Source organism: Mustela erminea, chromosome 14 (assembly GCF_009829155.1).
Source record: "Mustela erminea isolate mMusErm1 chromosome 14, mMusErm1.Pri, whole genome shotgun sequence".
Taxonomy (NCBI): Eukaryota; Metazoa; Chordata; class Mammalia; order Carnivora; family Mustelidae; genus Mustela; species Mustela erminea.
This window is the reverse complement of record NC_045627.1, coordinates 12,557,401-12,582,531: the sequence shown is the minus strand read 5'-3', so window position 1 is coordinate 12,582,531 and position 25,131 is coordinate 12,557,401. Positions and strand designations below refer to the sequence as shown.

Here is a 25,131-nt window from a genome sequence, read left to right as displayed (position 1 = left end):
TTTATTTGATGTTCTTAATCTGTGGTTCTTTTCCCTTTAAGCAGTGATATGGACAAAGTGTTCCAGTGAAAGAAAATGAATTAGCCATTCCTTAAGTGTTGTATAGCACCAAATGCATTATTTCTATCTTATTTTAATGATGAGAATATAAACATCACCTTGCATATTAATTCAGCTTTTGAATAGAGAGACACTAGATGAGTGCCAGAAAGTTATATTATCTACAGTAAATAAAGAGCTACTCTAAAATGGTAGGATTATTGCTTCAGACATAAAGTGTTTCCTGAACTAGGATACCTAATTATGCCTGCTCTCTGTTTCTTCAGTTTATTAACATACCACTGTAATTGTCAGAGGCAGATGAGGAGGCTGAACTTCTAGGAGGTTTTCTGCAGGGTAAAACTGTAGGTCTAGGCAGATAGCACCTAAAGTCAGAGATGCCTCAGGGTCAGCCTGAGGGTCAGACCAAACAGCAGAATTGATCTTTACTCCTAAGAGCATCTTTTTGCTATCTGCTCAGCTTTATATTTTGTATTGGCTACTAATAGACCTAGGCCCATCAGAACAGGGGAAAAAGAGAAAGGACAAGATGCTAGTGAATGGATTTTACCCAAGTGCTAGTGAGCAGGAGTGCTTAACTCAATGTTGTCAAATATTTTGGACATGCAGCATTGCTTTAAGCTATAAATGGAAGAAGTTGCAAAACTGGAGCATTATTTGTCTTAAATGTATTTTTTAAAAAATTCTTTCTTTCTCTTTGCTTTTCTCATGCTAGGAATTGAGCTGGATGAAGATGGGTCTTTGGATGGAAACAGTGACTTAACAATTAGAGGACGCCTGCTGTCCCTGGTAGAAAAGGTGACATACCTGAAGAAGAAACAAGCTGAAAAACCAGTTGAGAGTGACTCCAAGAAGTCCTGTAAGCAGTATGGAAGGGCACTGGCAAAGCGACTCTGCTGACATTTATTCATCCTTTGAACTAACATCATACTAGATGAGCCAGTGAGAAAACTGAGCTGGAAGCTTCCAAGAATCAGATTCTTAAGTAGATGCCTGTGGCTGCCAGAGGTAGACAGCAGCAACAAAATATGTTTGTAGGAAAAGATTGAGAGGTAGCAGTATTTATAAGGGTGGGTGGGCTCTCCAGAGGACTACAAATGTAGATGTTTGATCAGAGACTGTCAAGACAAAGTACAAAGGGAGTAATTTAGCTTTCCTATCTAAATATGATGCTAAAGGCATTCGAATATTCTTATACCAAGTTAAATCTTTTCTTAAAGTTTAAATAGGTAGTTATCTGTTAACAGTATTTTGCTTCTGAGATATTTGCTAAACCATTAGGCATTTCTGGTTCGTTTTTATACTGTTTAATTGAAGAGTAACGCATTGGGGCAATGCTTCTCAGACGCAACACTCATCAGAAGGGGTTCAGGTAGTAGATTGGTGAGATCTATCTTACTAATTACCTACATCTCAGTCCCTCTTCATTCTGTGATGCAGCCCACTGGTTGAGGAACAGTTTTTACTCAAAGAAGAAAAGTCAACTCATGAAAAATTTTAGTTTTTTTGTTTTGCTTTGTTTTGTTTTTGGTGCTTACTCACAATGGAAACCTTTCATCCTTACAGTGTACTCTAAATTTATTCTTCAGTATCACAACCAGATTTATTTGGATCAGGTCTTCTTCAAAATGAGAGTTCAAGGTTTCTTATGAACCACTTTTTATTATTATCAGGTTTATGATTTTGATCTATTGCAAGTGTCAGCATGGTTTTGAGGCATGTGGAAGTATACTGGCATTTTGTCTGCATTTTGGATTTGGTTAAAATTGGTAGTTTTTGTTTAGTTTAATGTATAGATTAAAGCAGGTAAACAGCTTCTTTTGAAAATCTGCCAGTGTATCAATGGTAGGAATTAGTACCTTATTATGTATGTGTTGATCACATCAACCCACTTAGCTTTGATAACTTTGCTCTTTATTTTAGGAGGTTTAAAAGTTCTGTTGCTTTTATGTATACTATACTACATGACACATTGCAAGAAATCTTCTACGTATAGAATAATTTTTCACTTTAATACAGCTTCACAATCAAAACATTTTAAGTGACAATTAAGGATCCAAATTATAGTAAAAATATATGAGGTCACTTTTGCAAATGGCTCAAATGAAGAGAGAAAAAAATAGATCATTCCCTTGGATGCCCATGACTGATTTTATAAGGGTATATGATGTCACATCTTCTGGGAGGAAAATAATGGAACAAAGAAAATAAAAGTAAAAGTAATAGGACAAATCATATTGATAGTCCTATGGATTGCCAACAGCAATTTTGAAAATTATAATTCTGAACAGCTAAAATTCCTTAATAAGCATAGTTTTTAAGGAAAAGCCTGTGTATTTTTATTCCTCCGTGTTCATAACTCATTTTTATTGACATATGTATAGATTGTTTAAGTGAAATTTATTTTCCTCCAAGTATATTCCTAGCTTTTTCAACTCTGGTTCAAATACAGATATTAGTTTGGGACTGTGAGAGGTAGAGTTGAAATGCCCAGCTAATTTGTCTTCTCTTATTATTTTCCTTTTTAAAAAACATCCATAATGACTTTATAGCCACTCTTCAACAGTTGATTTCTGAAACCATGGTCCGATGGGCACAAGAGTCTGTCATTGAAGACCCTGAGTTGGTGAGGGCCATGTTTGTGTTGCTCCATCGACAGTATGATGGCATTGGGGGTCTGGTCCGGGCTCTGCCAAAGACCTACACTATAAATGGTGTCTCCGTGGAGGATACCATCAACCTGCTGGCGTCTCTTGGTCAGATCCGTTCTCTGCTGAGCGTAAGAATGGGCAAAGAAGAAGAGAAGCTTATGATTCGTGGATTAGGGTAATATATTTAACTATTACAACTTTTGTCTTACAAATGTCTTCTTTTTACTTGTTAATCCCAGTAGTTGCACAGTAGGTATATTAATATAAATCCACTATTTGGATTATAGGCATGCCTCGTTTTATTGTGCCTTGCTTTACTGCACTTCACAGACAGTGTGTTTTTACAAATTGAAGTTCCGTGACTACCTTGCATTGAGCAAGTCTATTGACACCATTTTTTTTTAATGGCATTTGCTCACTTTATGTCTCTATGTGTCACAGGTTGGCAATTCTCACAGTATTTCTAACGTTTTATTATATCATAATTGTTATGGTGACCTGTGATCAGTGGTTACGACTCACTGAAAGTTCAGGAGATGGTTAGCATTTTTAGTTATTAAGTATTTTTTAATTAGGGGATGTTCATGGATTTTTTAAAAAGATTTTATTTATTTGACAGAGATCACAAGTAAACAGAGAGGCAGGCAGAGATAGAGGGAGAAGCAGACTCCCCACTGAGCAGAGAGCCTGAGACAGGGCTGGATCCTAGGACCCTGGGATCGTGACCTGAGCCGAAGGCAGAAGCTTAACCCACTGAGCCACCCAGGCACCCCCACATGGATTTTTAAAACATAACACTGTTACACTCTTAATAGACTACAGTGTGTTGTAAACATAACTTTTGTGTGTACTGGAAAACAAAAAAATTTCATTTGATTTGCTTTATTGCCATGAGTTGGAGCCCAATTGGAGCTGTATTTGTGAGGTATATCTGTATATGATTATTAAGTGAGATTATTGCTTTTCTAGACATTATGTTTTAAAGTTAAATAGAAAAGTTGCTCACCAGCAAAACGTGACTGCGAGGCTGCGGTGGCTATGATATGCAGCACGTACTTTAGAGGTGCTTAGAATTAATTTTTCAGGGCTGCTTGGGGAGCTTAGTTCTTAAGCCTCTGCCTCTGCTCAGGTCATGATTTCAGGGATCCAGCCCTGCCTCAGGCTCTCTGCTCAACAGAAAGCCTGCTTCTCCCTCTCACACTCCCCCTGCTTGTGTTTCCTCTCTCGCTGTGTCTCTCTCTGTCAAATAAATAAATAAAATCTTTAAAAAAAATAAATTATTTTTTCAGTAATGTACAATCATATATAAAACACATGAAGGTTAATAAAAACACATGAAAATCCATACAGAGACAAACACTCACCAGCCGGAAATAGTATTTTGTCTGTATCCAACGGGGCCTTGAAAAAGAATGGGGAAAACAACACAATTCTTTTGCTAGTTCAGAATCATAAGTGTGCTTCATGTGAATTTAGGGATTAATGTTTATATCTCATGTGTAGTTTATGGATTCCTAAACTGAGAATGTAACAATTGGACCTGGAGGTATACTTTTCTCACCTCAAGTCACTGTGAAATCTTGCAGGAAAAAACTAAATACTATGAACGGTTAGCTTACAACCAAAATTGCAAAGTACATAAGGAAATAATCCTTCATAAGCAGGGGTCTTGCAGACACAATGATAGTGGGGTCAGAACACCTGTTTCAAAAATTTCAGATAAGACAATGCCAGAAAGAGACACAAGTTACTATATTTAAAATGGTTAAAAAATACAAAGGGAATAAACCAATTCTCTAAAAATAAGATGTGGAGAAAAGTCCATGAAGACTTGAAAAAGATCCAAGTAGAGTTTCTAGAAATGAAAAATATAATAAACGACATTAAAAACAGTGAGTTAATTAAATTTGATAAGATACAGTTGAAGAGAAAATTTAATAAGTTGGATCATAGATCTGAGAAAATTACTTAGTACTGCAGCACTGAGAGATAAAGATAAGGAAATTCGAAAAAGCAGTTATGAGACTGAATGGATAGTATAAGGTGGTCCAGGATATAGTAAACAGGATTTCTGGAAAAGATAGAATAGATGATTTATGGAATGGGAATATTTCAAGAGCTACTGACTTGAGACTTTCAGAATCAATGAAGAACATGAACTCACAGATTATCCCAAAGGACATGTAGTTCCACATCTTCCCTGCATAGGCAGTCAAACTGCAGTAAAACCAGTGATACTTCGATTATTTTAAAGGCAAGTTGAAAGAAAAGCCAGAATACTTAACAACAACAACAACAACAACAAAAAGCCAACAGTATATGGAATTCTCAACAGCAAAACTAGAGATCATTACTCAGTGGAATACCACACTCACAAATCCTGATGGAAAATAACCATCAGTTTAGAAGGTGTTACTCAATTGAGAATGTCATACCATGACCTTGTGCTTCATGGAAATTCGGGGATGAGGATTTATATCCCATATTTAAGAGTGGGGGCAAAACAAAGATATTTCAGAATGTTTACTTCCAGTTCATCAACCTTCTAAAGGGCTGTACATTAGAGAAAAGATAATAGAACTCAGAAAGAATGGGAAGCAGAAGTTTTAGTGTATTATTGGCGCATATATGCATAAATCTGGGAATCATTCACCAGCTTGCATAGTTTGGGAGTGTGAAAGTAGAAGAACAATGGAAGCTTAAATTAAGCCTTATGAAGTCTATGAGAAAAAAATACTGAAACATAAGGATGTAGAAATCGAATGTAGAATGTTGACAAGTGAGTTAGAATGTACATATTCTACCAAAAAAAGTTAAAGAGAAAATGAAAGAAAGAGAATGAAAGTAACTGTTGACATGTATAAAAAAGGATGTAAAGAAACAGTAAAAAAGTTTAAGAATCCTACAGATGGTTCTTCAAAAAACTAATGGAATAGAACAACAACAGTTTTCTTTGATCTAAAAAAATAATCCTGTGGGTAAAAAACAAAGTATAGAAAGATTCAGTTTCGGGGCGCCTGGGTGGCTCAGTGGGTTAAGCCGCTGCCTTCGGCTCAGGTCATGATCTCAGAGTCCTGGGATCGAGTCCCGCATTGGGCTCTCTGCTCAGCGGGGAGCCTGCTTCCCTCTCTCTCTCTCTGCCTGCCTCTCCATCTACTTGTGATTTCTCTCTGTCAAATAAATAAATAAAATATTAAAAAAAAAAAAGAAGATTTAAAAAAAAAAGAAAGATTCAGTTTGTGTCTTATTATTTATTTATTATTTATCTAAATTCAGAACACATACTGTATATTGCCCTTGGATCTATTAGGTGTTTGAAATCATTAAAATAAGCCTAAAGGTTATATTCCAAAATCGTTATCATTATTGCACAGTAAAAATAAATATACTAACAGAACAAAAGAAGGAGAACAGAAAAGTTTAAACAACAAAAGCAAATTTGATAGTCTTTAAAATTGTGTGAGCGTGAATCTTTTTCTTGGATACTAATACATTGATCTAACCGAAAAAGGTTTCACCTAAGTCATCTTCATTAACCAAATGAGCAAGGAAGCCTTCCAGGAAATGCAGGGCACTTTCTTCTTAAATGAACATGTAACAGTAATATGTGCTGTTAACACATAAATCCCACTCAGTAGTGGTAAACCTTAAAATGGGGGTGCCTGGGTGGCTCAGTCATTGGGCATCTGCCTTCAGCTCGAGTCATGGTTCCAGGGTCCTGGGATCAAGCCCCACATCAGGCTCCCTGCTGGGTGAGAAGGCCTGCTTCTCCCTCTCCAACTCCCCCTGCTTGAATTCCTTCTCTCTCTGTCTCTGTCAAATAATAAATAAAATCTTAAAAAAAAAAAAAAAAGGCAAAAACCTTAGAGGCACCTTGGTGGCTCAGTGGGTTAAGCCTCTGCCTTCGGCTCAGGTCATCATCTCAGGGTCCTGGGATCAAACCCCCAAATCGGGTTCTCTGCTCGGCGGGGAGCCTGCTTCCGCATCTCTCTCTCTCTGCCTGCCTTTATGTGTATTTGTGATCTCTTTCTGTCAAATAAATAAATAAATAAAATCTTTAAAAAAAAAAAAACTTAAGATGATTATAAAACACAATATAAAGTTATGTTTTTGTAGTATTGGAATATTTCTCAAAGGACACATTTAATAAATGACAACCTGCCTACTGAGTGGTAGACTTACAAAGCCACATAATTTATCTAGAACGAAAGGCAAACAAGATTTTTTTCAAAACAAAATTGTCCAAAGTTGGGTCCTACAAAAAGATTTGAAGTAACAAAAGAACAATCCTATGATTACAACTGTGGTTTGAAAAATTGAAGGTTCTCCTACTAAATATGTTACTTTCTTATGTGAAGGAAAAGAGGCCTTTCTTCACTCCATTTGTTCTTCACAAAATAGACCAGACCTATTTTAGTCCTCGGCACCCATGTCTTTTTTTTTTTTTTTTTTTTTTTTTGAGTTGTGCTATCTGAAAACTCTTGTCATTAAAGCAAAACTAAACTCAATTAAAACAAAAAACTAAAACTGAAAAAAGAGAATCATTATGCAGGAATCATATTATGTCACTGTCTTGATATACTTGATATACTTGATATAACTAAAAGTTAGCATATGACCAAGTGAAGGGGTGAGTCCATTAAGGAGATGAGATCCGCAGGGAAAGTTTGTTTTCCTGTAGGCTGTGTGTTAAAATTTTCTTGTTAAAGCTGTGACAGGAAGTGTTTTTGTAGAAAAATAAAAACAAACTTCTGTATTGATTTGATTTACATTCACAGAAAAATCAGCAGTAATTTTAATGACTACCAAGTATTTTAATGACTACCGAGCAGTAACATCCTTAGGAATACCTCTACATACATAATATAATAACACGTAATGAAATAATGATAATATGAAACATGTTGGGTGTCATCTGCTGGTTTTTCAAATCAAATATTCATTTTTTTTTAAAGGCTTTATTTATTTGACAGACAGAAATCACAAGTAGGCAGAGAGGCAGGCAAAAAGGGGTGGGAGAAGCAGGCTCCCTGCCGAGCAGAGAGCCCGATGCAGGGCTCCATCCCAGGACCCTGGGATCATGACCTGAGCCGAAGGCAGAGGCTTTAACCCAGTGAGCCACCCAGGCGCCCCTCAAATGTTCATTTTATTATTTTACTTTGTTTTAATTTTAAGGATTTTATTTATTTATTTATTTATTTATTTATTTATTTATTTTGACAGGGAGAGAGTGCGAGAGAGAATGCAATCAGGGGGAGTGGGAGAGGGAGAAGCAGGCTTCTCACCCAGTAGGGAGCCTGATGTGGGGCTTGATCCCAGGACCTTGGGATCATGACCTGAGCCAAAGGCAGATGCTCAACAACTGAGCCACGCAGGTGCCCCAAATTCCATTTTAGTTTATTACACTACTTTTACCTGGATTTGAGGTGTATTCCATTTCACTTTGAGAGTGTGAGTCCTTTACATGTAATTCTCTGGAAAGGTAACACAAATATAGTAAGAAATAACACTATTGTTATTAAACATGGAAATACTGAATGTAGTACTAAAAATATCCTACATGAAAAGCAGATATTTGTATGTCAATTATTTAAATAGGAATGTTCATAGAATGTGGTATAATAGTGATTCATATCTCTATGCTAAAGAAGATTGAACAAAAAAATAATACTGTTTTTTCTGAAAATAAATAAATTAATTTAAAAGAAAAAAATAAAGAAGATTGAACAGATATTTGGATATACATAAAATTAGGAATGATGTGTCCAAAAATATATTTCATATAGATGAATGTTTATATATGTAGTACATTTCTTGTAACTGAAAAGAACAGATAACTTGTATACTGTTTTTGAGAGGCTATCAATATTTTTGGAGGAAATTCAGTTAATTGTGCTTCTTAACTTTTGTTTTTATTAACTTTAATCATGACTGCACATAATTTTCTGTTCATGCCAGTAATTAATTCCAAAATATTCATCAGGATCTCGGATAAATTTTCATTTAAGTTTTTCTTTGCCCTCTGTGCTTCTCCCCCAACCCCCCAAACCTATATTGTCCCTTCTAGGGATATCATGAATAATAAAGTATTTTACCAACACCCTAATCTCATGAGGGCACTTGGGATGCACGAGACAGTGATGGAGGTCATGGTGAATGTCCTTGGAGGTGGAGAGTCCAAGGTAAAGGAAAACCTTTGATTATTAAATTGCCAATGAACATGACTCATGGAGTACATACACTCCTGGAGCATATACTTAATGAGGATTTCTTAAATCATCTTAGGAGGACTGTTTTTTAAAGAACACCTTCTGTAAAAACAAAGCAAGCCTTATAGAGTGAGAATTGGATATGCTACTAGTTCTTTCTTCCTTTGATATTGATAACAATTTCTGTCTTATGCTGTGTAATTTGTTGTCTCCTAAACTTTTCCTGTTTAGTGGTTAGTTAGAAACTTTGAACATAAATACTATACTATTTTTTAAATTCTTAATTATAAGTGAATGTCCATCACATTAAAAGTCCAGAACACAAGCATGTTCTTCAGACCCAGACATGCCGCTTGATTTAGATGGCAGTTGGTTTCACTAAATTCCTGATCCAGGCCCAAATCTGAAGATGATGTTCTGGAGTTTTAAGACATAAAGTGAACTTCTTAAGTGATTTAAAGTTAAAATAAAGTGAAACCTTCCAAACTTTCAAACCTTCAAAACCGAGTGAATAGAGTAATACAACAATTTCATATGAATCAGTATAATTTTATGATCTATGATTTGCAAATATATTACACTGTTTTTGAAATTTTAAGATGTGCTTTTCCAAATACGGGAGAGTTCGTATTTTTCATGTTTAAATTACCAGTTACACAGACTTATAAAGATATTTATAAAATATTTATAAAAATTCTGATAAGGAGGGATTCCAGGGATCATCTAAGGTATCCTAGAATAAGATTAGATGCTTAAGGGAGATATATTTGCAGGTGTCTGGCATGCGGGCCTTCTGGGTCAGGGTGCTCATTGTAGCAGACGAGTCATTTGCAAATCAGGGAAGATGTGACTCCTAGAATCTTAAAAACAACAACACTTACGATAGGAATGCCCTAGTGTGGTTTCAAGTAGGAAATAGGGTATTTTTAATAAAAGGTTTCATTGAACTTTTTCTCTCTTAACCAAAATTAAGAATTATTATCCATTTTATTTCAGTTTTACACAACTGAATCAGTAAGACTTAATAGTCTCCCAGGGAAACAAAGCTGATAGTTTTAGTCCAGAATCACAGCCAAGTCTGTCTGATTGCTAAATCAGGCTTATGCCACCTATAGATTTAGGGCTGTAGCTTAGTTCCAGAGCAACCCCTTGATGGTAATGAGGTTTCTCCATTAATATTGGGCTTGATTTTCAGTGGCTCATGGACTAGATGAGTTGACGTGTAGACAACTGAAGGTCTTTAGTGTTTAGTAGGTCTTTAGTCTTTAGTAGCCCATGCAGACGTGGGCTCGCATGGTTTAACAGTGTAGTTGGACCTCAGCTTCTGAACTCAGTTTTCTGAAGACCACTTACTCCCACAGCTAACTAAATGTTCTTTATGTAGGAAATCACTTTTCCCAAGATGGTGGCCAACTGTTGCCGTTTCCTTTGTTACTTCTGTCGTATAAGTAGGCAGAATCAAAAAGCTATGTTTGATCATCTCAGCTATTTACTGGAGAATAGCAGTGTCGGTCTTGGTAAGTGAATTATGACTTTTATTTAATCTTATAAGAAGAATATACATATTGTATTAAATTTTAAACTTTAATGCAAAGTAATTTTAGATTAACGCAGTGTGTGTTGTATTTAGAAATGAAATTTTAAGGGACAGTGTGTTTTTATATGTAATTTGTAGTTGTAGCACAAACCAGGTTTTGTCTCATCCTTGTTTGAATTAACAGCCTCACCAGCTATGAGAGGTTCAACGCCGTTGGATGTGGCAGCCGCGTCGGTGATGGATAATAATGAACTGGCCTTAGCTCTGCGTGAACCAGATCTGGAAAAGGTAAACAACATCCTCCCCTCTTGTGTTTGTGGGAGTTAGGCTTGTTTATGGTTGTCTCTCGAGGTTATTGAAGTATAACCATAATAGAGTTGTATTTATAGACACAATTATAGCATACATTGTATATTATAAACATGTTACTGGGATGCCTGGGTGGCCCAGTGGGTTAAAGCCTCTGCCTTTAGCTCAGGTCATGATCCCAGGGTCCTGGGATCAAGCCCCACATTAGGCTCTCTGCCCGGCAGGGAGCCTGCTTTCTCCTCTCTCTCTGCCTGCCTCTTTGCCTACTTGTGATCTCTGTCTGTCAAATAAATAAATAAAATATTTTAAAAAATACACTTTAAGTTGGTTAACCTTGGTTTGATTTAAGAGTTTTGCCCGTATATAAATAAAATTAACCTGCAAATTTACTCTTCTATCTTTTATCTAGTTTGTTATCAAAGTTACACTAATCTCAAGAAATGTATTACCAGGGACACCTGGGTGGCTCAGTGAGTTAAAGCCTCTGCCTTTGGCTCAGGTCATGATCCCAGGGTCCTGGCATCGAGCCCCACATCGGGCTCTCTGCTCAGCAGGGAGCCTGCTTCCCCCACCCCACCTCTCTGCCTGCCTCTCTGCCTACTTGTGATCTTTGTCTGTCAAATAAATAAATAAAATCTTTTAACAAAAATTCTTTAAAAAAAAAAACATTTTACCTATATTATGTAGAACCTATAGTTGTAAATTACAAAGAACAAGAAAGTTGAGATCAGGCGTTCCCTCTGATCACATCTATTTCTCCCTGGAAAGGGAATCAACTTTTCTGTTTTGTAGGTTTCTGTCCTTTCATGGTATCTGTTGTTATTTTTGCTTTACTCATACAGTTTTGATTTTTCCAGAAGTTGTTTTAACATGTCCAAGTACATTTTCTTTTTTTTTTTTCTTAAGATTTTATTTATTTATTTGACAGAAAGAGAGGGAGAGATCACAAGTAGGCAGAGAGAGTGAGAGAGGAGGAAGCAGGCTCCCCACTGAGCAGAGCGCCCCATGCGGGGCTTGATCCCAGGGTGATGGGATCATGACCTGGGCCAAAGGCAGAGGCTTTAACCCACTGAGCCACCCAGGTGCCCCTCAAAGTACATTTTCTATCTTGTAGACATATATCCCTGATATACTAAGACCCTGAGCTCTGAGAGCTTAAGGCTGCATACATGTTTGCCGGAACATAGATAAATGTCCCTGACACCGTCATCGTGACTGCATTCCAAGTGGTCTTCCTCGTCCTTCCCTGCTCCCCTACTTAGCAACCAGAACGAGCCTCTTAGAAAGTTCGTATTAGTCCTGCATCCACAGCACTTCCAGAGACTTTCCATCTCACTTCAAGGAAAAGCTAAAGGCATTGTAACGGCTTCTAACCCAGCTGATTTCACGTATCCCTCTTACTGCCAGCCATTCTCCTTGTCTCTTCCATCTGCTCCACCAGCCACACCGGTGCCCTTGCTTTCACAGGAACTTGCCATGTGTGCTCCTGCCTCGGGGACTTCGTGCTTGCTGTTCCCTCCCTCTGCAATATTCTTTTGCCAGATGTCTTCCTGGCTCTTTTCCTGAGGTCCTTCCAGGCATTGACTAAGTCATATTTTTGTTAGCTCTTCATGTCCATGCCATTTAAAAATGAAACCTCCTGGGGCACCTGGGTGGCTCAGTGGGTTAAGCCGCTGCCTTCGGCTCAGGTCATGATCCCAGGGTCCTGGGATCGAGTCCCGCATTGGGCTCTCTGCTGAGCAGAGAGCCTGCTTTCCTCTCTCTCTCTCTCTCTCTCTCTCTCTCTGCCTGCCTCTCTGCCTACCTGTGATCTCTCTCTGTCAAGTAAATAAATAAAATATTTAAAAAAAAAAAAAAATGAAACCTCCTCTCTGTTTCCTGTTTTGTCTTCTTTGCTGCTTCATTTTCCAACAGTTGAAAATTTTATTTGTATATTAGAGACAGAAAGACACATTTTCATGTTATTTATATAAAACATACATTTGAGTATTTAAAAAAATCAACTCCTTATCATAAGGCCAGTGAATTCAGGGCATGTTTTTTTTCTCTATTGTTCACCACTTTGTCCCAGCTTTGAGAAAAACATTGGCATTGGAGAGGTAATTGAGGCATGAAAAAGTGAACTCTTTCCCAAACCCTTCTGACCTGCTGGTCATGGGTCACAAAGCTTTGCATCTTGGACTAACCTCAGGAGCATTTTCTCTCATATTTTATAATCTTTTTATCTGCACACTGAAATATGGCTGATATTTAAAAAGTTGACCATACCAAAAATTTTGGAGGGTGTGGAGCAATGAAAACCCTCATCTACTCCTGTTGAGATAAAAAATGGTAGAGTCAGTTTGCAAAGCAGGTTGGCAGTTTTAACTTAAATCCTTCCTCCCCACAGAGAGAGAGTGTGGTGGGGGACAGGCAGAGGGAGAGGAGAGAGAATCTTAAGCAGACTCTATGCTAAGTGCAGGCGGGGTTCAGTCTCACAACCCCGAGATCAGGACCTGAGCCGAGATCAAGAGTCTGACGCTTGGCCGGCTGAGCCACCCAGGCGCCCCTAACTTAACAAATGCTTAATAAGTTTCTTAACAAAACATAAACCTGTCATAAACATATACCAAGCCCTCCTACTTGTAGATACTTAACTGAAATAGGAATTTGTTTGTATGAATGTTAGTAATGTTCATCTTAGCACAAAACTGGGGACAGATCAGATGTCCATCAGCGGATGAATAGATAAGGAAATGTGGGCTATTTCCATGTGCTGTGGAATTCTTTTATTATGCAGTGAGAAGGAAGGAAGTACTGACATGTGCTACAATGTAAATGAATCTCAAAATTGTTATTCTGAGTGAAAGAAGCCAGGCATAAAAAGATACATACTGGATGATTGCATATATAAATGTTCTAGAATACACAAGCTAATTTGTAGTGTTACAAAGCAGATTGTTAAGGCCTTGGTTTGCAGGGAGGGATGGTTGGGGCCTGAGGGGTGATGGGAATGTTCTGCATCTTGACTGTGGTGTGTTTTTACAGAAGCATAAATCTTTCAAAGTTCACTGAATCTGTATTTTAATTTTTTATTTATTTTTTAGAGAGCGCATGCACGTGCACGCCCAAGTGGGGTGGGGAAGAGGGGCAGAGGGAGAGATAGAAAATCTTAAGCAGGCTCTATGCTCAGTGCAGAGCCCTTTGTGTGGCTCAATCTCATGACCCTGGGATCATGACCTGAGCCGAAATGGAGAGTCAGATGTTTAACCTAAGACCCCGGTGCAACCCAGGTGCTCTGAATTTATACTTTAAGTAGATGAGTTTATTGTATGTAAATTATACTTAGATGAAGTTGGTACAAAATATTTTTAGCTATATTACTTATTTCTTTTTAAAGCTGGTTTACCTTGACTGAAGAGTTGCTTATCTGACAATCTACTACCATTGATAGTAACAGGGATTTCTTTTAAAACTGGCCTAGTTATGAAATATTGTCAAGGACCAACAGTCATATAAGACAATAATTTGAAAGGCCAAAACAGGCAGAAAACTTAGTGTGTTAAATTCAGTGATACTTAAACATAGTTAATACTCTCCTAAGTTTTAGAGACCATGAAATCATGGCACAAAATGATCCTGTAAGTAGTACAGGTGGACCCAAGGATGTTTGAACCTAAGCTTGGGTTTTTTAAAAATTCTCTACATGTTTTCTCAAATATATGCCCCCTCCATATTAGATTCATAATATTGTTTTAGAAGTAAATCACTTCTCTGAAATATCACTATCTCAGATGGGTCTTTTAATATCTCAGATAGATTCAGGGTTTATCCTGGGTCAGAGGTCTTTAGACTTTTTTGAAGTATATCACATACCAGTGACATTTATATTTGTGTGGGTTTTTTTTTTTTTAACAAGCTCTACACCCAACATGGGGTTCAATCTCATGACCCTGAGATCAAGAGTCAATACTTTCCCAACGGAACCAGCCAAGCACCCCAAATATCATGCATTTATAGATAAAAGTTTCTAATTAAATTATATGAAATATAAGGCTATTCTTCTTTCACAGAGTTGATTCACAAATATTTTTATTACGAGAGCAGTTTGTTACCGCTTGTAAATATTTCTTACCTCTTAGGTTTTACTGCAGGGAGTTCATGAGGATTGTCATGGAATTAAAAAGAACTTGCAGAACCATATGCATTTTAAACCAACCCTTGAGGATATCATTTATCATGTGTAGTGTTAGCATCTAATGACTCCTTACCCACGGATAACACTTTTGCTTATCCTCTTGTTTGTAGGTAGTTCGATATTTGGCTGGTTGTGGACTGCAGAGCTGCCAGATGTTGGTGTCTAAGGGTTATCCAGACATTGGTTGGAATCCAGTTGAAGGAGAGAGATATCTTGACTTTCTCAGATTTGCTGTCTTCTGTAATGGTAGGTCTGATTTCTTGGGTCTTTTTTGGTCATGATTAAAACTGCTTAAAAATTAGATACATCAGGGGCACCTGAGTGGCTTAGTGGGTTATTCCTCTGCCTTGGGCTAAGGTCATGATCTCAGGGTCCTGGGATTGAGCCCCGCATAGGGCTCTCTGCTCAGCAGGGAGCTTGCTTTCCCCTCTCTTTCTGCCTACTTGTGATCTCTCTCTCCCTCTCTCTCTCTCTCTCTGTCAAATAAATAAATAAAATATTTTTAAAAAATCAGATACATCAAAAATGGTATATCCCACTATTTTTATGAAGAAAGTAAATATTAATAAAGACATTGAATGTTTTATAATCAGTACTTTTTTCCGTAGTAATAATTGAATTTCTAATATTTGTTCAATAGGGATACTTTGCCTTTATTATTAAATTAAGCTTTTTAGGCAGTTACACATTTTGAGTATGAAAGAAGAAACTTACTGTGTCTTGAGTACATACAACTAGTGATTTGAACTGAATTTTAACGTTATTAGTAACTTGTTCTTTGGTTTTAGTTATTTTTCTTTAAATATAAATGAAGTAGTGTAACGTTTATTTGCTCAGAACATCCATCCACAAAACCAACGTTTGTTTACTCTTGTTCCTTGTTCGATTTTAGGGGAGAGCGTGGAAGAGAACGCAAACGTTGTGGTGAGGTTGCTCATCCGGAGGCCTGAGTGTTTCGGTCCTGCTCTGAGAGGGGAAGGTGGGAATGGTCTGCTCGCAGCCATGGAAGAAGCCATAAAAATATCTGAGGATCCCTCACGAGATGGTCCGTCCCCAACTAGTGGATCCAGTAAAACACTGTAGGTCTAATATCCACACTCTTACTGAAGAGTAAATTATATTCCCTGACTTGAAATTTTACAAAACATGATTTGCATTCTGTTAGCTGTAGTATAATTTTCTGGTCCTCCTGATTTCTGCTCTTGAAAATAAAATGAATTAGGCCTGGAAGATGGATGGAATTTGCTGTTGGAATAGGTTGAATGAAAAAGAGAAAACTAAGGAAGATGGGGTAGATATAGCAGGGAGAAGTTCAGGTTGTAGGATGAGATGTATTCTGTGAAATTTTCCAGGAGGCTCTGGCTCAGTGAGTGGTTACAAAGGATGGTGGGTGAGCCTCTGAAATTGTAGTAGGGTTTAGCAGGAAGCTGGCTGGAATGAGTTCAAGACAATAGTAAGAAAGTAAGACCTTTAGCAAGAGAATGGGGAGCTTAACTAAACTGGAATGGTGGTAAAGTCCAGAAAAGGGGATATTGTCTTTCTGAGGAGGAAAACGCTTGGTTAAGATATTATAGCAGATAGGGCAGATGGCAACTACCTTTCGTTTCTCTGTGGTATACATTATTCACACTTGATTCCAGCAGTAGATGTAAGTCTGTTCACGAGGTCACTTCACAGCTGTTATCTGTGGAGGCCAATGTCCTACTAATACCACTGGTGAAGATGGAATGTAGGGCTGATTGGAGACAAATTTCCAAGCAGAACCGTTCTGCAAACCATCATTCTTCCATACGTAGACTGCATAGATGTTCTGTCCATGCCAAGGCCAGCATGGTTTCAGACCGGGAGGTCCTCCAAGAGCCTGTTACATGTTGTCAATGAGCCATAGAGGGCTTAGGGGGCCCTCAGGTTCTCTAAGTAGTGGAAAATATATCAAGGGATCTCTGGCTGGGACCACAGCAGCCGGTGTGCCCACAGAGGCCCCCGGAGCAGGGTTGCATGCCCGGATGGTGTTTGCAACGAGGCCTCGCTGTTACCCTGCAGCCGCTGAGCCCAGCTGAGCTACCAAAGGAGGAAAAATGATGGGATCTTCCAAGGGCATCTAGATCTGTCTCTTATCTGCAGATGATGGAATCTTTATGTTTTGTCACAGAGGTGGGAAGGAGACACTGATGGATTATTTGGGAGTGGGTGGGTGAGGTAGAGTAGATGGCAGAGAGAGATAGGTGAGTAAATGCTCTCCCATTTCTGAAGTGCTTTCTCTGGGCAAAAACGCTGTTTTGGGTGCCTTATCTATGTCACCTTCCAGGACAGATCTTTGTCACCCTTTCTCAGAATGTATGCTATTTACAAAAGTAGTCTAAACTTACCAAGTCTTTTCATTAGTTATTTTCTTCGTTAAAACAAAGCCTGTCTGCCTCTAGAAATAGGTAGAATCCATCCAATTAGCAATTTCTCTTTTTCCCTTTTGAAGGACTCTTCATATCATATTTTCCACAAATGTGTTTTTGGTGTCGTCTTTAAACTCATTTTCCTTTAAAAATGTCGAGGGATAAATTAATCACCTCTATGAAAAGTAGCAGAAGAGGCAGAATAAGCTATCTTAGGGGTCCCTTTATTCTGAGAAGTCTGTAGTAGATCTGAAATGGAATTTATCCTGTTTGCTTTGCTTTCTGGTTTTTTGTTTTTGTTTTTGTTTTTTTAAATCTATGAAAGTGATACAGAAGAGGAGGAGGATGACACTATCCACATGGGAAATGCCATCATGACCTTTTATGCAGCCTTGATTGACCTCTTAGGACGCTGTGCTCCTGAAATGCATGTAAGTGCTCTGTGGCCCAAGAGCGGCAGTCCTGGCTTACCCATCGGTGTCAAGAAATCCATAGCTGGCAAAGATGATAACAGCATCCAAAGCCAGTAATCTCGCTCCATTAAAAATTATAGCCACAGCCTAATTGCTGAGCAAGTGTTTACTTAGTTGGAAACATCTTGGCTGTAAAAATTAGTAATGAGATTTCAGTACAAATCACTAATAGAATAGCCAGTTACCTCATGTATGTCTAAAACTCAGACAGCCTCCCCACACTTGACAAAGAAAAGAACCCATTTTTTCCTATAAATTTCCTCTCCTCATTTATTGCATGCAGAGAGCAACCACTCCTGTCAAAAGTCATTTTCTTGGTGTACACGATTTCATCTCTGTGCCCACCATTGGTTAAGGAGACAGTGGGGGTGGGGGGAGTTACCCACTGGGAAGGAAACAGCTCTTCAGACTCGAGGGGCCGGCCTTTTCTACAGTGTTTTGATCAAGAAGAAATTAAGTTTCATGGACTAGTCCTTCCTTTTACTGTGTAACACACTCAGATATTTTTTTACTTTATCTTGATCTATTCTGTTTCATTCTATTATATTCATTTTAAAATGCTAGTTAGGGTTCCTAAAACCAGCTTTGTGAGCTGGTAATGGGAAACAATGTAGAGATTGAAACACAGTGAGAGGTGCTGGAATAGAAGGGAAATATGCTTCTGAGCCGGTCTGAGCATGAAGCCAGAAGGACCTCTGCTTCCAGAGCTTATCTTTCTCCCTGCCCTTAGCATCTGTGGTGGTGGTGGTGGGGGGGGGTTGTGTTTATAGTTGTGTTGTCTTTCCTTTCCCTTCCTTGTTGTTGTTACTGTTGTTGTTGGGCCAGGGGTGGGGAGGGTGGGGAGGTGGGAGGGGGGCGTCCCTTTCGCTCCCAGCTGTAGGGTAAAACCTCCATGTTTTCTTGGTGTAACCTTTCATTGAGAACAGAGAGGAATCACAGCGTGGAGAGATGTCCTAATGTTGGCAAACCTAGAGCCTGATTTTTGTAAAAGCTTAACCTGCCACTAATGAGATTTTCATCCTAGGAAGTGGGAGGAGTAGATTATCAGAACCCGCACGCAGGAGGTGATTGCAGACAAAAAACTTTATTCTGACAGCGCTGGTTCTGTTTCCATTAAAGTGAAAGATTGGAAATTAGCTAATAAATAGTTTTTTATTCTATTAAAGTGGGAGGAAAAAAAAAGCAAGTGATTCAGTAAGGGACCAACCATTCACTTCTGTGTTTACTCATCTTCTGTAACTATTGGTTGAGGACCTCCTGTGTGTGAGAAATTATCCTTGTGTTTCTCCCCTCATGGGGAAGGAAACAGACGCCCTCCCTGGCAATGGGTGCCTGCTGTCTGCTCCAGAACTTGGCAGAGATTCTCGATGGGTCAGATTCATGGTCCTCACAGGTGTTTGGTTAGCTGGTGATGGTCTGAAAACCTGTCATGATCCCTTTTCACCAACCTTCCCCCACCACACACACACAAATATTATACCCCTTTCCTTAGGAGAAATGTGTGTGGAATATAAATGGATATACAATGATATTTTCCTTTTTTTTTTTTTTAAGATTTTATTTGTTTATTTCACAGAGAGAGAGAGTACAAGCAGGGGGAGCGGCAGGCAGAGGGAGAGGGAGGAGCAGACTCCCTGCTTAGCAGGAAGCTCGTGTGGGACTTCCGGAACCCCGGGATCATGACCTGAGCCAAAGGCAGACACTTAAAGACTGAACCACCCAGGCGCCCACAATTACATTTTCATCCCCATGCAAGAAAGAGGCTAAATCAGTCATAAATATCATTATATATTCTGGGTCTAAAGATAATTTTTTCTTTGGAATGCATAATTTGGCATATGCTGATGTCAGTAAAGCTGTGGGCAAGTAAATTATCTGTCTGTAATGTAAGCCTCAGACAACCATTTCTGCCAGAGGTCTAACTATAAAGGTATCTTTAACAGAAAATTATTTTAGACTTGGATTCCTATACTTGAGATTTTCCAGATGGAATTTTAACATTGATTTCACAAAGTTTTTCTAACATTCCTTGATTTTTCTTCCCATAGTTGATTCATGCTGGTAAGGGGGAAGCCATCCGAATTCGGTCCATTTTGAGATCCCTAATTCCGCTGGGAGATTTGGTGGGAGTAATCAGCATTGCTTTTCAGATGCCAACAGTAGCCAAAGGTAAGGCCAACTTCTACTCTTTGTAGTTCAGTGGAGCATGGAGGACATGATGTTTCAAATAATATCCTCAGCATCCACATTCCCCTCCCCCGACCCCACCTGACAGCCTAGTTACAGGACTTAGGTTTCTTTACGAAGTGCACTAGAAAGTACATTATTTTGATTGAATTAAGAAAAGCTCTATTCCCATATACTTCTACACATATGGTTACAAATACATCTAAGTGAAAAAAAAAGATACTGCTTTTTTATAAAGTGTTTTCTGTTCTCATTGTTTTTAAACCGCTGTTTTCAGTGAGATTTTAATTCTTGTTACGTGACATTTCTGACAGTTTCCCGAGAAGAGGAAATACATACCTCACCCTGTCTTACCCAATTGCTTTCCTGCTGTGTTTGGTTCTCATTCTTCTCTTTCTTGACTGCAGTTCTTTTAATCGCCCTTTTATAGTTTTAATTATCATTTTCTTATGATGCTTTTTTCTGCAAAACAAAGATCATAGCTATTGACTTAGGTTTTAAAAGTTCCCAGTGTGTTGAAAGAAGGGCTTTTCTCAAGACTAAGGAGACGATTTTAAAAAAATAAGAATTTTTACTGTTTTCATCCAATATTTGTTATCTTTTTAACATTATGTCATTTTGGCTTAGCAACTGCTTGTGATTTGTTTTGTTTGTTTTTAAAGATTTTATTTTATTTATTTATTTTTGAGAGTGGGGGAGGTGGAGAGGGGCAGAGAGAGAATCTCAAGTCGACTCCACACTGACCCTGGAGCCCAATGCGGGGCTCAATCTCACGACCCGGAGATCACCAGACCCAGAGTCAGATGGTTGGATGCTTAACTGACTGAACTACCCAGGTGCCCTGATTAGGTTTTAACAGTAACTCAAAATAAAGTAGAAGAATAAAGTAACTTAGTAACTCAAAATAAAGAGTTACTAAGTAACTTGAGTTACTTGAGAACATAGTAACTCAAAATAAAGTGGAGAATAAAGTAGCAAGCCGTTCTCCATGTCAGTCCCAGCAACAGTGGCCCATCCCCCTACAGCCCAGATTGGGTTGGGGAAGGAGGAGGGCTCAGGCAGCACGGAGCAGAGTGCAGATGCTCCACAGTGGGGGGTGACAGAGGGCCTCGGTTGGCACCCATGCCACTCCCCTGCGGCTCCCCAAGCTACAGGAGAAATGGCAGAGGGCACAGGCCTGAGGCCCAGTCTCCTGGTGATGGTTCACACTGCCTTCCATAGAAACAAAGATCCGAGAGTTTCTGCTGACACCCAGTGGATAGTTAGATGCCAAATTACACTTGAGTTGCTCTTTTTCCAGCATCAGTTGTGTTCACTTTTCAATTCTTCATTGGACATTGTTGCACATAGCATTTTTACCTAAACTTCTAATTTTAGAAGAAAGTGTGATTAGGTAGAATGCGCATGTTATGCTCCTCTTCTTGCATCAGTTATGAATCCCAGAGAGGATTGTCTCTTACGACCTGAAGTCTAGAAGAAGGGACAACTGTGTCACTGAAGGTGACTTACCCTCCTTGCCAGTCTTCCCGTTATGAGAAAGTAACGTTTCATAAGCGCCCAGCTCACAAACCCAAACCTTCCTTCCAGGTGACATGGGCAGCCACTATAGTTACTCATGCGTTATGATGTGAGGGAAAGCTGCAATGAAAAATTGTCTCAAGGGGGCACCAGGGTGGCTCAGTCAGTTAAGCATCTGCCATCAGCTCAGGTCAGGATCCCAGGGTCCTGGGATCGAGCCCTACATCAGTCTCTCTGCTCAGTGGGAAGCCTGCTGGTCACTCTCCCACTCCCCCTACTTCTGTTCTCTCTCTCACTGTGTCTCTATCAAGAAAATAAATAAAATCCTAAAAAAAAAAAAAAAATTGTCCCATGGCTTGTTGCCTTCTCCCCTTGAGGCAGTTTCTCCTTTTCTTGTACATGCAAGTGATCTTGTGTACTGTTCATTTACTTAAATAAGATGTGTTTTCTTTTCCCTACATTCTGAGCCACAGACCTGACACTGTCAGGACAAAGATAAGAGTAATACCAGTGGTGCCCAGATTAGGGAATAGAGAAGTGCTACATTTTAAGGTAAAATTAGTAATCACGAAGAACCAAGAGATGGGCAATAAGTGAAGCCAGGTGTTCTGTTCAGATTCCCCCAAAGTCTCTATATGTCTCCTAATTTTGCTCCACTTACCTGCTTTTACCAGCCTTTAAGATTTTCCAAGTTGGTTGCTTTCCTCTTCCACTTAGTTGTCCTGTAATTGTATTATTTTGTGATGTTCTTCTTCATAAATAGGAACTGTATTGTCTACCTTGGGATTTAAAGGATTTTTGTGTGCGTGTGAACTATCAAGCCCATGATGAAGGTTGACTCTTAAAACCCAATCCATTGGTTATTATTAAATTTCTACGTTTTTCTTCTTACTCCTTTCCTTTTTTGGAAACTGTATGTTTAAATTTTGCCACGGCATTCATTTAAATCCACTTTAAAAGTGAAATCGGTAGCTTTTTGTATGTTCCAGGGACACGTCCACTGGTTCTTTAAGCATCACCACTCCTCAGTGATAATTAGTGTTGTATGTTCTGTATTAAGCAGGTGAAATTTGCCTCTTCCTCCCTTAGTGAGAGCTGAAGACTTTCTCAAAATCTTTTATTATGTGTTAGAGCTGCAGTGTGGCCCAGAGTAATAATGCAGGCAGGAGGGGTTCAGAAACCTGAGGGCAAGCACACGGTCTCAAAGTCGATGTTCTGTTCCTGCGGTGCGCGGCCCCGGCGGGTTTGGACAGACTGTCCGAGGCCGTGATTACAGGCAGAGGAATACTGCAGGTACCACAGGCTAAGCCCAGTGCACCTGGCCCTCCTCCTTCCAGTTCAGAAGCTCAAAGTCTGATGAGAGGTCATTCCCCAGCTTTTTAGTCTCCAATGTGTTCAGGAGACAATGAAGATAAAACAGTAGGTGGTAGCAGATGGATGTGTCCTGAGTCCCAGGTCTATGGACTGTAACGTGCCTGGAAACAAATGTATGTGCAAAGGAATCTCATTTCAGGATCAGTGGGTGGCTTACCATTTCTGTAGGCACAACTGGATGTGAAAATCCGGGGACCTTTTAAATGTAAATTCCCTAATAATGTGATTTTTAGGAGAATTAAACTAGAAATTCATACAGATTTTTGATGAAAAAGTATAGCACACTGATTTCACAGTAAGGATTAAATCAGCTTTGGTTGGGTTTTAAATCTGATTTTCCTTGGTTTAAATCCGACTTTGCCAGTTACTAGGTGTACAACCTTGGGAACATTATTTCACGTCCCTGAAGGTTGGTTTTCATCTTTTAAATGTAACTAAGAACACCAGCCTCACAGTGTGGTTTTGAAAACTGTGTGAGAGCATGTCTGTAACATTCCTAGCAGAGTGCCTGATAACAACAAAACAAGCACTATTATTTCCATTATTTTAATTATAGGGAGAGAAGTAGTAGGTATATTGGATGTTAATATAATTTACTAGGGAATGGAAACTACTTCATATTAGCTTTTAATGTAATTTCCCTTAAAATATTATTTCTTGTATCGTTTCATGGTTCAGATACGAAATCCATTCCTTAATAACGAAGGAAAACAAAAATGTTGTAATTTTATTTTTCCAGGATGGTTATGTTGGTGTATCCTCTTACCCGGGTCCTTCTTTACTCCACACTGCCTCAGTATTAAAGATTCCATGATGTCGTTTGTAGAATCTTACAGTGTGTTCTCAATAGCAGAATGTGATTTGGCATCATTATCACATGGTCAAACAGGAAACAACTCTGCCCTCCAGTACCTTAAATTGGTACATAATCCCCCAGTTCCTCATATCGGTGGTTCCCAACCTGTGCATCTATGGAATTCTAGTAAGAGATTTACTCATTATAAAGGTATCAAATATTGACTACTAATAGAGAAAAATACTATGACTCTCAAATATGTTTCAAATGTCATTAAATGCTATTATGATTAATGAGACATATTTCATTTGAAAGTCAAACTGATTCATAGGGTTGTTTCATCATTTTGCAATTGCCTAAGTCATAAATATGTAAATCAACCATGACTATCACATAGGGATACATGAGTTTTATTAGTGTTTAAAAGAGGCTCTCATTCTTGAAAACAGTGAAAACTTTACAGTTGAACTTTTTATGGTATATACTGATAGTTTTACAGTGTAGATTTTGGATTCCTTCATGTTTCCTTCTCATTATCTAACCTAATGCTATGTCTTTGATGATACATGCGATTAATAAACAGATGCCCAAGTCATATTTTGAATGACCTTGAATTTAAATTGCACTGACATAATCCTTCAGTTAATTCCCAGCACTTGTTTGTGGGTAGTAGAAGGACAAAAAAAAAAAATTTGACTGATAACTTGACTTAAAACTTGAGAAGGCTGGAGAGAAGCTGTTTGTAATCTATCCATTAACAACGACATGTCGCCTTCTCTCTTTTAGATGGGAATGTGGTGGAGCCTGACATGTCTGCAGGGTTTTGCCCAGATCACAAGGCAGCCATGGTTTTGTTCCTTGACAGGGTCTATGGGATTGAGGTTCAAGATTTCCTCCTCCATCTTCTCGAGGTTGGCTTTCTGCCAGATCTCCGGGCTGCTGCTTCTTTAGATACGGTAATGTTCTGAACAGTTGACATCAGCTTTTGACTCTTCATCCTCTGGCTTGTGATAGTCTCCATAGATATGGTCATTCATTTTATTCATGGTCACTAAATATTATTGATTACCTATTACATTTTTAGGGAGGTGGTAGGTAAAGAGAAAATAAAATAGACTATGTCCTAAGGAATTCACTGAATAGTGGAGAAAACTTACAACCTCAGGAATATGATAAGAATTCTGATTGGGTACTACAGAGGACAATAAATGTGAATAACTCTAATTTGGGAAGTCACAGAGGCTCCTTTTAACTTCCAAACTGGCCTAAAGAATTATGCTGCTCAAGGAAAGCAGTTACAGTATTAAGAATGTTTAATGGACATTGTTGAGTTGTGCCAATTACAGTATTATTCTGGTGTCTTTATTTTTAAAGCACAGATAAGGCTGAAATTTCTCCTGTCCATCCAATGGCCACATGGAGAACCTGTCATTACTAGTATTAATATTCT

The 25,131-nt window shown here is 38.6% G+C and overlaps 1 protein-coding gene across 7 annotated transcripts in view; it reads left to right on the top strand.

The window, feature by feature from the left end:
- The window catches only part of RYR2 (ryanodine receptor 2), a 756,727-nt gene that overhangs the window by 545,367 nt on the left and 186,229 nt on the right, over positions 1 to 25,131 (top strand). For all 7 annotated transcript variants that reach the window (XM_032312097.1, XM_032312094.1, XM_032312091.1 and 4 more), the window contains 10 exons: positions 776 to 919; positions 2,613 to 2,886; positions 8,779 to 8,893; positions 10,305 to 10,437; positions 10,642 to 10,745; positions 15,054 to 15,189; positions 15,836 to 16,022; positions 17,659 to 17,764; positions 19,855 to 19,975; positions 24,468 to 24,637. In XM_032312097.1, coding sequence (XP_032167988.1) covers positions 776 to 919; positions 2,613 to 2,886; positions 8,779 to 8,893; positions 10,305 to 10,437; positions 10,642 to 10,745; positions 15,054 to 15,189; positions 15,836 to 16,022; positions 17,659 to 17,764; positions 19,855 to 19,975; positions 24,468 to 24,637 — 1,490 coding nt within the window. The remainder of the gene's footprint in view (positions 1 to 775; positions 920 to 2,612; positions 2,887 to 8,778; positions 8,894 to 10,304; positions 10,438 to 10,641; positions 10,746 to 15,053; positions 15,190 to 15,835; positions 16,023 to 17,658; positions 17,765 to 19,854; positions 19,976 to 24,467; positions 24,638 to 25,131) is intronic.